The 16,236-nt window shown below is 36.2% G+C and overlaps 1 protein-coding gene across 9 annotated transcripts in view; it reads left to right on the forward strand.

Moving 5' to 3' along the window:
- KCNK2 (potassium two pore domain channel subfamily K member 2) overlaps nucleotides 1-16,236 on the forward strand; it is a 134,910-nt gene that overhangs the window by 65,263 nt on the left and 53,411 nt on the right. For 8 of the 9 annotated variants that reach the window (XM_038177254.2, XM_038177255.2, XM_072035511.1 and 5 more), the window contains one exon: nucleotides 8,111-8,228. The exons of the other annotated variant lie outside the window; for it this stretch is intronic. In XM_038177254.2, coding sequence (XP_038033182.1) covers nucleotides 8,111-8,228 — 118 coding nt within the window. The remainder of the gene's footprint in view (nucleotides 1-8,110; nucleotides 8,229-16,236) is intronic. 9 annotated transcript variants of the gene reach the window in all.

Below are 16,236 nucleotides of genomic sequence, written 5' to 3' on the forward strand. Positions count from 1 at the left end.
AACTCTTGTTTTATAAAGCCTTGATTTCAAAATCTGAGCAAGTTTTCATGGTGCTGCACCAAGCTGTCCCTGCAGTAAAGGACTTTATAGAAATTTTATCCAGCCCCTTTTAGAGTATGTGGCTTCCTCTGGAAACTGAATGCCCACAAAAATGCACTTATATTTAAAAGAAAAAAGAATTAATGAACCGTCAAGGTTATCTGAATTGATCTTGATCACACAAGTTGATCTCCTTGGGTTCTGCATGGCTTTGTGGTTAACATGAGAAGAAAGCTCTTAGGGTCCACAGTCATGCGCCTTGCCTCTTTGAGTTCTGTGTTTGCAAGGGCTAAATTCTCCCTTTACTTTGCACTCATCTTTTGGGTCGTGAACAAGACTGAAATGTGTTTTTTCTTTATCTCTCTGGAGGAAAGATTTTTTTTTTCTCTTTATCTCTCTTGAGGAAAGCCTGATACAGTTATGAATGTCATGGGACCTACATTCCTGCAATTCTTTCATCAAACTTGTATCACCAGAATGTCATCATGTCTTCTGACTTAATTACTTGTTAAAAATGTTTTACTTCAAAATATGTATTTTCTATGACTTCGTTTTTGTAGATTGAAGTAGCTTGGATGTATTTTTCATTATTGTTAACCTCCACCATTAGCTGAATTTATATATTTTTTTTTCATAGGGTTTTTTACAACTTGCATCTTAGCCCTAAGAAACTAATTTTGCTGCATCCTCAGAAGGACGTTGTTTTATTTCAGTCACATAAGCTCCTTGAGCCACAGCCTCTCAGAGTTAAAATAAAGAAGTGCAAGCCCTTCTTTCTCTCCCAGAAATTAGAAGCTTTTCGAGCTTGCTCTCTCATTTTTGGAAATAATAATTCACAGATATGTAAAGATTTTGTTTTCAGGCAAATCTGACATTTATTTATATAAATTTAAAATGTATTGGCTAAGCCTGTTCAACTTGAATGAAATTTTATCCATTCTTTGAATTGCAATGTTGATAGACATTCTCAGTCCTGTGATCTTTCTGAGGAACTTTTTGGAACTTTTTGAGGCAGTTTGCCAAATACCAGCTCAAGCCCTGCCCAACTGAGACCAGCTTAGATTCTCCCTTTTGCAATTCCTTCCAGCTTCCCCCAAAAGGAACATGAACTATCCCGTCTTGGTCCAGATCTTAGTCTGCAAGCAACAGGTGTTTGTACTTCATAAACCTTAGATTCTTGAAAAGACTGACAGACCAGCATAAAAGAAATTGATGCTACAGTGTATTTGATTTATTTATCTGGGGATCCAAAATACTGTTGCATCAGTTTTTTTAATGTATAAAGTCGTGCTGTTGCATTTCAGACTTGAAGCTTACAACAAATTGCAAACACCAGTCGCAGAGCTGCCTGTTAATGCTGTTTGTGAAGCAACATGAAATGAATGACATTTAAAGCAGTGAAAACATGAAGTGCAGGAACTGTAGGCTGTGTTGTTACCCTGTGCAAGTATCTGTCCTTAGTAAGGAGTCTGCCCATCAAAGCAGGTGAGCTTGTGTATTCTTATTTTGAAGTATAGAGGTAGTCCTGGCTCTTTACCCTCCCCTCTCAGAAGTCCCCTCTTCTGTCTCAGCACAGGGAGAGAGGGATTTTTTGCCAAACTTTCTGTTGCCTGGGACCACTCCCGTCATAGCACACTGTCAGTACAAGTCCCTCTTCTGTAGTTATTTTCTTCATGGTGGTTAAACCAAAAGTGATTTTTTTTATGCACATGCTCTTTACCCTTCACGAGCATAAAAGCCATACAGACTTTTGGGAGAATAATAAATAAGTTCTAACCATCCTTTTCATTTCTCTGTTCAAGCAGAGGGGTTTCTAACTTTTTTTTTTTTTTTCCTTGCTGCTGGCGTTTTGGCTCTTACATGATATATTTACTTCAGATGAACAGTTTTACAGGACCAAGAACCTAGCTAGTTTGAGTGCATCTGAATGACAGCTTTTGTCTTAGAAGGATGGCAGCTATGACTCATTGGTAAGTCAATTTTCCTGAGCAGCTGTCTGAATAATTCTTCCCGTCTCAAGAAGCTCAAGAAGCAAAGAAAAGCCCTCTTCCCTAGATGTGTGTCTATACATATGTATATATATGCATGTAAGCACACACAAAATTTATATACATACAGTTTTTAATATATAGTTAGAAATATAAATGTTTTTCAATATGTTTCTATATATTTTTAGTTCAAGTAAATTGTGAACATTGGATGAGAAGTGTTCTATGGCATACTGGGTATTAGCTGGTAGTATAGATTACAATCATAAGTTATACAAATGAAAAAGAAGTACATGCAGTCACAGAAATACAATGCAAACATCATGGCAGTCTCTTTCAACAGTAAAGCTCTAAAGCATGTGCTTTGGGAGTCCAGGGAGTCATTTGATAAGTGTTAAAATCATCCTAGTGTGCCTCTGAACACAGAACTGGGATTTCCATTCTCTGTAAACCAAAGTATGAAGGTAGGACTCATGCAGTAGCTGGGCAGCATGCGGTATGCAGCTACACTGGAGAGAGAGGGAGAGCTCTTGTCAAAATTGCAGCAGCACAACAAAGGAGTAAATCCAAGTGGAGAACAAAGTTTCCAAAAACTTTGAGGCATCTCTGACTTTTTGACATCACTCATTAATTGATTGCTAGGAAGCACAAGCTAACTCCTGACAAGCTGGGTTACAGAACACGCTGCATTTTTTTATCAGCAGCATAATTTAAGGTGAATCTATTTTAATCTTTGGATAGAAAAGCTGAGAGTAATGAAATGTTGTGTTACATCATTTCAGAAAAGTGAAGTGACTGCAGTATGGTACAAAAGCATGTATTCAGAGGCTGGTGGAGAAGAAGATGAGAAGGGGCGGCTGGTTTGACATATGCTCATTTCTGCCTCTTCTGTAGATTAGAAAGTGGATGACTACCAGAGGCTATTCTCATCAGTTTATAAACCTCTCTGTATTTGTCCTGTGGCAATGTGGACCCCAGATTAGTGGATGCAGCTCTGTCATCAACAGGCTTGCTTTTGTCTTTCATCTCTGTTGACTCCTTGCAGGGTCAGAGGAGCAAAGGTTGAAATCCCTGACCTAGGAGAATTGGAATTGTTATATTTTTTTTTCTTCTTCCCCCTCCCCCCCAAAAAAAAACCAAAACCAAAACCAAAACCAAAACCAAAACCAAAACCAAAACCAAAACCAAAACCAAAACCAAAACCAAAACCAAAACCAACCAACCAACCAACCAACCAACCAACCAACCAAAATTCAAAAAAAAAAAAACAAAAAAAACCCCCTGCTTTTTCAAAGGCTGTTTTGTGTGATAAACTGCAAGGGTAGCTCAGCATGGCATCTTCAGACAGCTATCTGTGTGAACACAGAGATGTGATAAACCAAAACTGCACAATATGTTTACCAGAAACTGTTTCTAAATTATATAGGAAATGAATAACTGACATTGAAGTAAAATGAGATTTTATGTTGTCATTCCTGTTTTCCCTGTGTTCTTGGAAACAGGATGAATGCAGTGTTTATGTTTTTGGAACTCAGGTCCTGTTTTTAAAAGTTACACAAGTAATGCCTGGCCCACCCATTCTGTGCTCAAACATCTCTGCCTCTTTTCACTGATGCTCTACTGAGGCTTATTCCTGGTTAGAGGTGCAAAACCAGGTAGTCTGGCTGTAGTTCAAGTTAGGACCTGAACAAAGCTTATGCCTATGCCTAAAATACATCACAGAGCTAGCCTAAGGGTCCTAGTGACTTAAAAAAAAAAAAAAAAAAAAAAAAAAAGAGAGAGAGAGAGAGAGAATTAAGTTCCTAAAGTTTTTAGATGTTTGAAAATGTTATTTCTTTCAAAAAAGCCCCAAATTTCACCATTATAAAGACAAGTAAAAAACAAGTAGTCAAAAACCTAGTATTTTTACTGAACAGACATAATAATATTATTAAAACTATTTCACATAGAGACAGACCATGATTGGATGCTGTCTGCAGGGTGACCCCTCCTCTGCATAGTCCTCAGTGATCTCATACAAAAGAGATAAACAAATACACTCAAAGAAGGCAAGACAAGTGAAATAATCTACATGGTTTAAGAATGGAAACAATCCACATTCCTATTCTAGTGGTGAGTGGTTCTGTAGTATTGAAGTGGAACTGAGGTTTAAGCCGGAATTTAGTTTGTACATGTAATACTAATAAGAAAAACTAGAAAAATTCCCTCTAAGGCTGTCAATTAACTGTATTATTGTACTTTTTTTAGAAGCCAAGAAATTCCAATGTTAAGATAGCACAAAGCATTTATCAGCTACAACCTACAATAAATGCGAAGATTATACAGAGTTTTCATGATTTTGACTCTTTTAGGATTGAAAATGCACAGTTAATAATGCTATTTTATAAGTTAGGATATTCCAAAGGGCTCAGAAGACAGAAAAAAAGGTTATAAAAAGAAGGAAAGTCATGCCAAACTTGTGACAAATGAAATGGTTGTGTTTGCTCTTGTAGTAAAGCATCAGTCAATAAATAAGGCTGAAGATCAAGAATAAAGTGACAGAGAAAAGTGGACCTAAGAGCACTGACAATGAATAACAACATGCTTTTTAATCATAGAGGGTGAAATCCCGGCTCTTGGTGAAGTTGGCAGAAAATACTGGCACAAGGCTGGGTTTTTATTCTGTGCTACATTTGTACCTTTGTATAGTGGAGATGATCAAAAAGAAATATCTGCTTTGCAGATATTGCCCTGAAATGCATGTATGTTAGGAATTGTCATATATATTATTTTCTCTTAGTATTTTGGTTAGGAATAGTCTTAGATGAGGACCTGTTGACCGGCACTGACCAAACTAAGAAGGAAAGATAACTGCTGATCCAAAGAATTTAAGATGAATTTACCCTCCCAGTAAAATCCAGAGGCAACATTCAAAGACTTTATGAGATGTTGTTATTGATCACAGTAAACCTGCGACTTTGCTGCTTTTAGGCCTGTCATCCTTCCTTGTTAGTAAGGAAGACTTATGGACAGCTCAGAAGGAATGTAATGTAATATTTAAGACTAGCTTCTCCCAAACATGGCAATCACAGAGAAGAAAGCATTATAGTGTGTATTTGGAAACTGAATAACCAGACGATAAAGAAGGCATCATCTGGCTCTTTCTGACTAAAATTGTATTTAAAATAATGCTTAAGGTAAATCAGTAAAGGTACAAAGAAGGTCAATGAGAATACTGGCAATAAATAAATACTGATGTACAATATTTAACAGGTTTATTTAAATAGGTAAATACATTATTTAATAAGAAAGAGCCTTTAACTTGGAAAAGAGGCAGCTGATGGGTCTATAAGATCATGAATTTATTGGAGTAGACAAATAAGAAATTTCTGTTGAAATATTTCTCATAATATAAGAACTTTATTATGAGGAAGCACATACTAATCTCAAAAGGGAAGTGCTTTTTTAAACAATCCACAGATAAATTGCAGAACTCACTGCCACAGTATTCCTTGGCTCCACAGTATTTCTTGCCATAGGTCTCCAAAAGTAGTCAAATTCTTGGTAAAATGATCCACCCAATGCAATCTTAACACCATGATGCAGATGCAGCCTTCCATTCAAAGTCCATCAAACTTCTGGTCTGAAGCTGTGTGAAGAAAAAGCCACTTTCCTACTTGCCCTAATTCTACATCCTTTCCAAATTAGCTGTTGGTTAAAACCAGACATTAGAATGACTAATTGTCTTTTGTAGCCATATGTTGTGTTTTGTCCGGTCTGACCCAACAGAACAGTTTTGGGTTAAGTTGCTTCTTTTTTTTTTTTTTTTTTCTTTTTTCCTGGAATTCTGTAGTTGTAGTATACTGCAGTTAGGAAATGCATGGATGCCATGGATCTTTGAGCAATTCCAATGAGCATATCTTTCACAGAAAAAACACTGATGCAGTCTGGCTTCAAAACTTTGTGGTGGTGATACAAAGTTCTGAAAACATTTTACATCTGGATCTGCATAAAAATTGGTCTTGTTAGGCTGCCTAAACAGGTGCATTGTTCTGTATAGGGCATTCATGCAGTACACTAGACTGCAATAAAATGTGAATGGTCCCATAAAATTATATTGATCCAGTGCTTTACCATATGATGTCCTCAGTGGAGAACACATTCTCATTTGCAGGTACAAGGACATATGGTGAAAATTCTTGGTTCAGTAAAATGAAAAAAAAAAAAAAAACAATACTCAAAATGTATTCAGTAGGCTTCATAATGCAGCACACTAGGGTTTGTAAGTCAAAGGAATATCTGTGATGTGTAAATTCTGAAATCAGTACAACATCTGGTTTCCACATGGGGCTTAGTCTGATGTGTCCCTTCCTACAGGAATGTAGACACTTGTCAGTACTTATCGTTGCCAAGTTGTAGTTAATGTACAAATGTAGAAGCAGCATTATTCTGCAAACCCAAAGGAGAATTAAACTCTCTTCCTCTCCCTCTCCCCATCCTTTTCTCCTTCCTCAGTAGGACTGAAAAATCCACATCTTTGATGTCTGCTTTTCTGGTATTTTAAAGCATTTTAAAATGAAAACAGTTGAAGGTATAGAAGATAGAGTGTGTAAAGTCCATGTAAAAGTACCCCAGCTGGCTTTCTGTTGACAACCCTGGGTGCTGAAAATGGCAGCAAGATCCCCATGGCTGTAGAGATGCAGTTGTGAATTTGGAAATGGTTGCTTTGTGCATCTGAGCTTTGACAATGGCAAACTGGAAGTGGGGGATTTTGGTTGAGATCGAGCCACTACAAATCGATAGCCTGGTGATCCCAGCACTGATATTTTGTCATGTCTGTCCACAACAACTGACTTCCATGGGCACTGTTTAGAAACAAAAATGGTTTCATTAGCAAATTATTGATGTATTTTATGATTCAAAATAATAATAATTCTGCAAAACAATCTTCCTCTGAAACAGTGGAACAGTTTCAGAGGGTTTCAGCTTCAGAACAGTTTCAGAAACCGAAACAGTGGGTTTTCTGCCCACACAGAAAACATTCTGGTCTACCCTGTCTTTACCTGCAAAGTAATTTTTGGACAACTCACCAAGCAGAAAGCTATTGGTTAGTGAAAATGTTCGTTTTAGCTATGCAGGATTGCTTCCTCTGTTGTTCTTTTGTTAAACACTAATTATTATTACTATGATCATGATTATGAAATAAATCCTGTTTTAAAGTTTCAGAATGAAATTATAGCTTGCGTTTCTTAAAATATTTATTGTGAGTTTAAAAATACTTTTTCTTGACATGTAGTGTTTAACTGAAATGCTGCTGGTATATACCTCCAATGGAGATAAAACTGCACAGGAATCCTCTTTCATGATAACAATTTACAGTAGGTGACATTGCCAAAATAAGAAATGTTTTGTATTTCTCAAGACTCTGAAAATGTCACAAATGTCATGCTTGTTCATTTCAGCTGCTGGAACTGAATTTTTCAAGGACGACATTTATGAAGTATATAGTTGTATAAACTTGGAGATACGTGTTTAGTACTTGACTCTGGATTTGTTATTAATATAGTGGAAGTTTTATAATCATGAGTGTAATTATAAATCTTTAATTACTGAATCATCTGTTCTACAGAAGTGTTTCAATTAATTTGAGTTAATTTGATCCGAAATAATGTATGGAAATTTTTTCTTTTAAAATGACTGTGTTTTAACAAATACATCTGCTTACCTAACTCAATAGAGGAATATCTGGGGAAGCTTTACTTGCAATTCTTTGTCTAATGCATCATTTTATTCACCAAATAGTTACAACACTTAAAATAATTGTGTTTGTCATCTAGTTAAGGTGACTTTTATGGACTTTGTGGATTTTGTATTCATTTTGTGTTAGGGGTCTAGAGCTCAAAGCTCTGCAGCTCGCTGACATGCTCAGGTGTGCTCTGAAGTTTAATTCCTATCCTGACTGAATGATAAAACTCAAACAGCCCAACACCCATTCTTTGCTGGTTTATTGCTTGGGTTAAGTAAGTGACTTATCAAAATACTGTGTAATGTGTATTAATATCCTTGTTTCATGAATATTGACAAAAATCTTTTTAAACTTGCAGCAAGTAGTGGCAGCAATAAATGCAGGAATCATACCTTTAGGAAACACATCTACTCAGATCAGTCACTGGGACTTGGGAAGTTCCTTCTTCTTTGCTGGCACTGTTATTACCACCATAGGTAGGACACAGCTTATTATCTTTTTATAGTAACTAAAGAAACTCTTTTGATTTCAAATGTGTGCATATATTTGTCAATGGTATATCTTCCAAATCTTTTTTTTTTTTTTTTTTTTTTTTTTTTTTTTTTTTTTTTTTTTTAAGCAAAGAGTTACTTTTTAGCTGCAGGGGCATATGTGAGAGCTCTCTTTAACATAGCTGAGTAAATGACTGCAACAGAAGAAAAAATGTTGCTGTTAGGTTTCTGTGAGGTGACTAGAAGAGGCTGTGGAAACATTTTCTAGGGGGAATTTGGTCAACTGTGTAATTGTAAGTGTTAAATAGGGCATGATTTAAAGCACATGTGCATTAAACCTTGATGGAGATGTATGGAGTTTCAGGTCTGTATAATCCCACTCTATGTTTTCTCTGTTTTGAATAAGATGACAACGTGGTAAAGATTCAGTTCAGTGTACTCAGTTATGAGCACTGTATTGATGGACAGACTGACAGTCAGGGGCTTACTTTGAGGCTTCTGTTGCATTCAGGAAGGACCAAAGCTGTAGGGTGATTTGTCCATAGACACGAGCTCAGTGAGCTTTCTGCAGCCTTCTGCATGCAAGAGCCACTGTCCCTCTGGGCAGGTGTGAGCAGGAGCAGTGTTTGACCTTTCAATTTCTTCCCCTTGACTAGAATATAGTGCACACGGTAGACAGTTCAAAGATGTAGCATAGCTCCCAGGTCACAGGAGGGGCATCCACAGAGGGGGATATAAATTTGAAGAAATCAGATAAAAACATCTTATGTAGATCTTATTTTAAGATCTACATTGTTAGAATAATATATAAACAATTGTTTCACTGTTGCACTTATTATCTCTGTGTAATATTTATATGCACATTGTGAAGGAAGGGGTGTTCTTTTCACATACCTTTGTTTTTTCTTTGTGTACAAGTGCAAACATAGTTTTGTGTGTTTGTGTGTGTACATGCCTATGCATACGTATAAATATTGTGTCTAGGTGTAATATTTTTTCACATCCAGTGAAACTACAACACAGATTTAGTGAAAGCAAAGGGTCAAATTCTGACCTTACTAAGGTTAGAAACAAACTCACTAATTTTAAGAACTGAAAAATGAAATTTTATCAGATTATAACCAAGACAAGCAAAAGCTGTGGAAGGATAGCTATACAATCAGTCTTATGTTACCTTCTTCCATCTTACCATCAAGCATGAAGCTTGATGTTGTAATTTTAGCCTCTATTTTAAACTGCATATTTATTAATACTGGCCAATGTCTTTTGCAGTTCACTATGTTTTGCTTCTAAATTACTTACCCCTTACTCTTTAGGATATTTTAATGAAAGTATATCATTGCAAGTATGTATCCATGGTCCTGTAGAAAGTGCTTAGCATTTGTTTCAGTTGCAAATAGGAATAAAAAAGTAGGAAAAATGTCCAGGGAATTAAATGATTCAAAAAATTGTCTGAAAGCAGTGGAACATTTTGTTTCACTATTTCATTTCTAAATAAAACTTTAAGGTCCTTCAGAATCAAAATGTTTCCTGATTTAATTTATTGACCTGAAACCACCAAAACATGTGTCCTGCTTAGAGGAGAGAGGGGCATCTGCAAACGGATCCAGTCCTCTGGTCTGCTGTCCTCAGGAGGCAAGATAACCCAATAGGAAATACATTTGAAAATTAGTATTTCAGGTCATTTCTGCAAACCAGAGTAGTCAGAAGATCAAACTAGACAACTCTAAATATTTATTTCAGGTTTTGTGATAGAAAACATAAGGAAAAAGTCTAAGAAAAAGTATTCTGAGAAATATCTTGGCTTTGGACCTACTGTGCTTTTCATCAGAAAGCCTTCTGATGAAAGCTCGCAATCAGTTACAGTTTTTGGGTTTGTTTCTTAGGATCTCTGAATTGTATGTGGACATTAATGCTGTTGCATATTTGTTACTGTCTTGATGCTGTTAACCATCTTCCCGATGGTTCAAAGGGCTTGCAATGTGACACAAAAAGAAGGTGTCATGAAAAGCCTTTGGAATTGTGGCTCTCCCAGAAAAATGTTGATGAGCATGATGGTTAGCTGTATTTTCACTATTCTTTATATCATGACAGGCCATCAGCTGCATTTGTGTTCACAACGTGAGCTTTTCATATATGAGTAACCTTTTGAAAGTGAAGGCATTACTTCCAACTTGGGGGCATATGGTTATCATATAATTTGATATTTGAAATTCTCAAGAGTCTAAAAATACAGTTTATGAGCATCTCCAGAGAGCTGCTGTAAGTTTCATCCAAACACTATGGATAGATACTCTCTGTGGACAAAGACATGACCTTATAAATTCGGAAAACAACTTTGCAGAAATAATTTATGAGCGATATTTATAAGTATGAATAAAATTATAAATATTATGTCCTTCAGACTGAATGCCTCAAAGAAGTACTTGAATAGAAGGAAAAAAAATAAATTACTACCACCTACAGAAAATGATAGCTTTCCAGTGTTGCAGCAGATTCTCTAGTTTCCCAAACCTCTTATTACTATAATTTTACCTTATCATTAGCCCACACACCTCCTGCTGATATCTTGGAATCTAAGAAATTTTAGTGAAACCAATAGTTTATTTATGGATAGTTTTTTTTTTTTTTCCAAACCTTTCCTCAATGACAGTACCATTTGTATCCATGAAATATTTGGTTCCTGGGGAGAGGAGATCATAAATAAAGACTTTAGCACTTACCTAAGCAACAAGTATTGTCTTACAGTTACTGTTATTATTGTATTATACCAATGGCAAGCATGTAAGTGAAAAATCCTGACACTGTATTTCAGTGGCTGTTGGCAGAATCATGTGTCCTTTCTTACTGCTCTGAATTTCCTGTAGGCTGCTGAAAGGCTTTCTGATGGTGACGTGTATTTACCGAGGGTCAAAGCCAGCTAAAAAAAGCAGAGGTAATACTAGAGAAAGCATGGTGTGGCATTTTTTAAACTATTTTTAAAATTCTGTTTTAATCCTTCATGTTATCTAGTAAATGTTACTGTATGTATAATAAAATTTTAAACTCAGTTTTAATAGAATATTATTTGCCATTTATTGCTAGATCTTTCCTAGGAACTGGATTTAATACAGAGGCCAGTGTCAAACAATTTCACAAGACTCTATTTAATAGAAAAGATTCTTTTTAGCCTTTTTGCCATATTTGAGTGGACTGATTTTGGCTTTGCATTTATTACTGTGCAACAGCATCAAGAAGCTACCTCGTGGGTTATGGGCTTAGTTTGCTTAGTTAGGTTTTCTTACTTGTGGATGTGTTTCTAGGATAAATATGGCTCATCTTGACAAAGAAATACGGAACTATGTGATTACTCTGTGTGTATGGAACACTTTCAGGTAATCCCTAAGAGGGAAAATGGTAACAGAGGGATATGGGAATGTTGTTTGTGAAATATACTGTTGCATTGTTCCCTGGGATACAATGTGCTGCAAAGCACAGAAGACACTCTTTTTTTTCTGCCTGAAAATGCCATTATTCACTCAGTTCTGTTCTAAGACCACGTCTATAGAAAAGAAAAAACAAAACAAAACAAAAACAAAACAACAACAACAACAAAAAAAAAGATTGAGGGGAAAAGCATGAAAAAATGGTAACTCAATCATGAAGCTGAAGCCGGTGCTGAGGAAGGATGGTAAATAATCTTTCTGCCACATTTTTTTTTTTCTGAGGACTCATAATTGTCCTTCAATGTGCATTTTTATTCTCTAGATTGTTTCCTTCAATAGGTTGCTTAACTCAGAAATGGACAGTCAGCCTCCCTCCCTCCCCAGCAATTTATATCTTAGGTCCTGAGAAAGTTTCTTATGGGCAACAGGGTAGGGAAGGAGACCTCTCTTGCTGCAAGCTTGAGACCTTTATCTAGAAAAATCAAAAAACAAAGTAGACATGCCAAGATATTTAGTTTAGTGGCCTTTCTCATAAGTGACTGCTGTCTCAGCACATAAACAATGTCAGAAACCATATAATGAAAACTTTTAGTAGACTCCTACAGATCAAATACCTGTTCTATTTTTGCTGTTATTCCAGTTGGTCTGTAATGACTTTTTCAAGCACCACAAGCAGACATATAGTAGAGATGGCACTTCTTTGGAGTCCTGGAAGATGGAGTATCTTGAATAGCAGTTGTGAGTGTGTCAGGAATCCCAACGACCTCATCAACAGTTGTAGTTTTCAGGAGCATGTCTTTCCAAACAGAGCTGTGTCTATGCAAGGATGAGTTCTTGGAGCTCCTGAGTACCTGAGCACTAGACGATACTTGGCAGCTCTATTGATGTTCATATCCCAGAGTTCTTAATAACTTTCTCAACAAATCAAAAAGGAAGAATACATCATTTCTTTTTTGTCCTTTCTCACTTTGTATATATTTATTTATTTATTTTACTAGCCCTTGATTTTTGAACCCAGACTTCTCATAGGCACTTGAAACTGAACCTCTAGAGAAGTTCAGTTATGACTGAGCTTTAAGTTAGCTTCATGTAGCTACCTACTGTAGTACTGCTATGTTGTTTGGGTCCAAAGCCTAGCAACGATCATTGCAGAGTGCAAAGGAATATGAATCTTAAATAACAAAACCAAAAACAATAATGATGATGATAATAATAACAACAATACAATTATTTCTAAATATTTCTAAATATTTATATTTTAGGGAACGATTTTGAATAGCAAGCAGGTAAAACTATGAAATATGGTTAATATTTTTAACTAGAAATCTGAAGTCAATTTGTCACTTGATTTGCAATTAGTTATGTAGGTTCAAAAGCAATTTCACTGTAAGGAATACTTTTTCTGCCATTTTCCCACTGCCTGGACACAAGCTTCTCCTGTGAAGTCAGGGTATTTTAAAAGGTCTTATTACATTGCCTATTAATTTGAAAAAATAATAAAATTCTGCTGATAAATCTGACCCTTCTGGCATAATTTCACTGCCTTTTTGAAATACAAAGTAAAAGAATAATGTGTTGATAACTGAAATACACAAAATATGTTTGATGTTTTTGAAGGATAAATACTGTTGGTAATCTAAATGCGTTACCTGTTATGCTAGATAATAAAGATAAAAACTGCAAGTGATGCTGAAAAATTTGTTCCCTTAGTACAGAAAAGTAGCAAGTATCACAAATGTATCTTAGAATGTTTTTTGTTGTTGTCTTTGTTTTTGGTTTTGTATCTGCTTTTGTCACCAAAGAAGAGACTGAGTTTTTCTCAGCTTTTCTTGTGATGTGTAATTTCAATAAAACAGAAATAGTAACAACCCTCTTTAAAAACAACAACAATAAAAAGACCTTTAAGTGTCCACTTTTTTTTTTTTTTTCCTAAAAAACTTGCCCTCCAATATCTCCTAAACAAAATAAAGTGTTCAGATTATCTTAAATGTTGATTTTTTCATATTTTTCAGTTAGCTACCCCTCAGACTTTTGAGTGGAGTTATGGACTCTTTCAGACTTTCTTTTTAATCTTCTTCTGCGATTCCTGCATAAGAAACCCACACCTACCATACAGCACAGACCACATGTTGAGAACTGGATCAGAACTAGGCTGGGATGGCAGTACGCCTTGGTTATTTCCAAAAGTAGATGCTATTGAGGATGAGCTTAAAAAAAATGATTTCAAAAGATTACTCCAGTTTGCTGGATATCAGAATATAAATGCTGGGGTTTCTGTGCCTTGTGTGTTTGAAAGGGAAAAGTGGTGAAACAAACAAAAGAGAGTGAAGTGCAAATGCAGAGGTGATTGAGGAAGGGAGTCATGAAAACCTCCTAAAAGTACATAACATAAAATACATTTGCCTGAAAATTATTCTGCTACATGATTTTCCCCATCAGATCTGCATTTGGGACAATGACTTAAGTGAGCTTGGCTTCATGGTGGACGCTGAAACACATGCCTTTTGAGGATCTGTTTCTCTGAAGGTTCCTCAACTCAATATCATTTTCTTTGGCTCCCTTTCAAATGCAACAAGTTAGGTTTCAGTAAAGTAGGGCCATGGATCTTATGGATCTTAGCTTGGATGCATGTCCAGGTTTCATATAGCTCCCAGTGAAGATGTACCAGGGGGAAAGCTGAGTATAACCAGTTGGTTAGACCAGCTGTAGAGCAATGCAGAAAAACAGTGGTTAGGAGTTAGAAGATGAAGATGCAGTAGTGAGAGATTGCTGGGAAATGAGGTGGAAATGCTCCTTCCATCTCTTACTCTATGGAGGAGTCTGTAGAAAGTGGCAGTAATTTCATATCTGCTTGCAAAGTGTGTTAAATATGTATATCTCATTTGACCAAATATTAATGGAAAGAACAATTTTGTTTAAAAAAATCCCCCAAGATCTCTTCAGAATTCAGTCCTTCGTCTTGGTTCATGCTGTGCCCCCACACTGTGGTTCCAGAGAGAAGATGGTGGAGCTAAAACTGCTTTTTTCTCTCCTTTTTTTTTCCATTTTATTTTTTCTCCTTCAATTCTTTTATTGCTCCTGTAAAGAATTTGACCCAGTTATTGGCAGTTGACAAATAGTGGCTCACTTGTGCTCTGAGGATTTGACAACAAAATTCTCCAGATATTTCATCCGTACTGAGCATACTTCCTTCCAGAACAGTACCAACTAAGCAAGATTTCCTCTGTAATTATTTCTCCAAGGAACAGTGAGTAGAGAGCGTATTACTACCGTGCCCTCAATTTTCTCCTGCATTTGTTCAGGCAGTATGAAAGAGAGCTTATCTGACTCCAATGGTGAGGAAATAACACTTGGACTGTACGAGGTTCAGAAGTAATAAATTAGAATAACACTGCTGGGAGTTAGGGGACCTGGAACAATGGTGCTGGAAACACTATGGTGAATAGCTGAAAGGAAATAATATTAGATGAAGAGCTCAGTCGGAGACATTGAGGGATTGTATATCAGAAAAGGTGTGAGTAGAATGAGAGAAAAGGTGAGCCTCACTGACCACAAAGACTGAGACTAAGAGAAGGCGAGGACCAAGTTTTCCTTGTGCATGCCAGAATACCTCACAATGCTAAATTTGGCTCTAAAAGCTAAGAAATGTAAGTTTATGGCATGGTACACAGTTTTAATTGCACAGATACTTGCTATTTTTTCTACTATCTCCTTTTTGGTACACAAATGTTTGACATACAGGTATCTGATAAACTGGAGGCACTTGCATGTTCTGTGGGTCATATTCAAAACAGAAAGCATATGATATTTCTTGTGATATTGTTACTTCAAATTATTAGCTATATCAGAAAAGCTCAGGCCAGTATAGCCTCTTAGTAGTGTGAATGTACAAGGGAATTTCTGTTGACATGACAAGATTCTGGAGAGAAACTTTACAATGGTTGGTATAAAGGAATGCTGTCTCTTGAGAAAAGGCAGTAACATCAATGACATTTTGTATCACCTTTCATATCTTTTTTTTTTTTTCACTGATTTTTTTACAAATTTTCGGTCTTTTAATACTGATTTAGAGGACTACCAAATATTTACTTGTCTTGTAAAACTGAATTTCCAAATATATATGTACTCTGAAATATTTTTTTGCAGCCACTGGAATCTTTTCAGCATTGACATGAATTCATTAAAAACTGTTTTTGTCCAAGTAGCCTTTTTATTTTCACTGACAAACATCCTCCTAGGCAGCACTGGTGATTTTATTTTGGTTTGGTGTCTGTTTCTTGTTGGACCTTGCAAAGGACGGAGATGTAAGATTTCTACAGTTTGATGTGCATGCACATTCTAACCTTTTAATTTTCCTTTTCCTAAGAAACAGCAAACAGTTGTGTTAAAACAAATTGCCAGGCACGCAACTTTCCATGCTTCTTCTGCATCTTCTGTAATTTCCTAAAAACCAGACTACATGGTTCTGCTCTAGTCCTGCTGTGGAGTGAAAATGTCAATTTGTCAGTTGTGGCACAGTCCCCAATTTACGCTGCAAATGAGCACTGAAATTTTCACAGCTTACTCTC

The sequence above is a fragment of the Anas platyrhynchos genome, chromosome 3 (genome assembly GCF_047663525.1).
Source record: "Anas platyrhynchos isolate ZD024472 breed Pekin duck chromosome 3, IASCAAS_PekinDuck_T2T, whole genome shotgun sequence".
Lineage (NCBI taxonomy): Eukaryota > Metazoa > Chordata > Aves > Anseriformes > Anatidae > Anas > Anas platyrhynchos.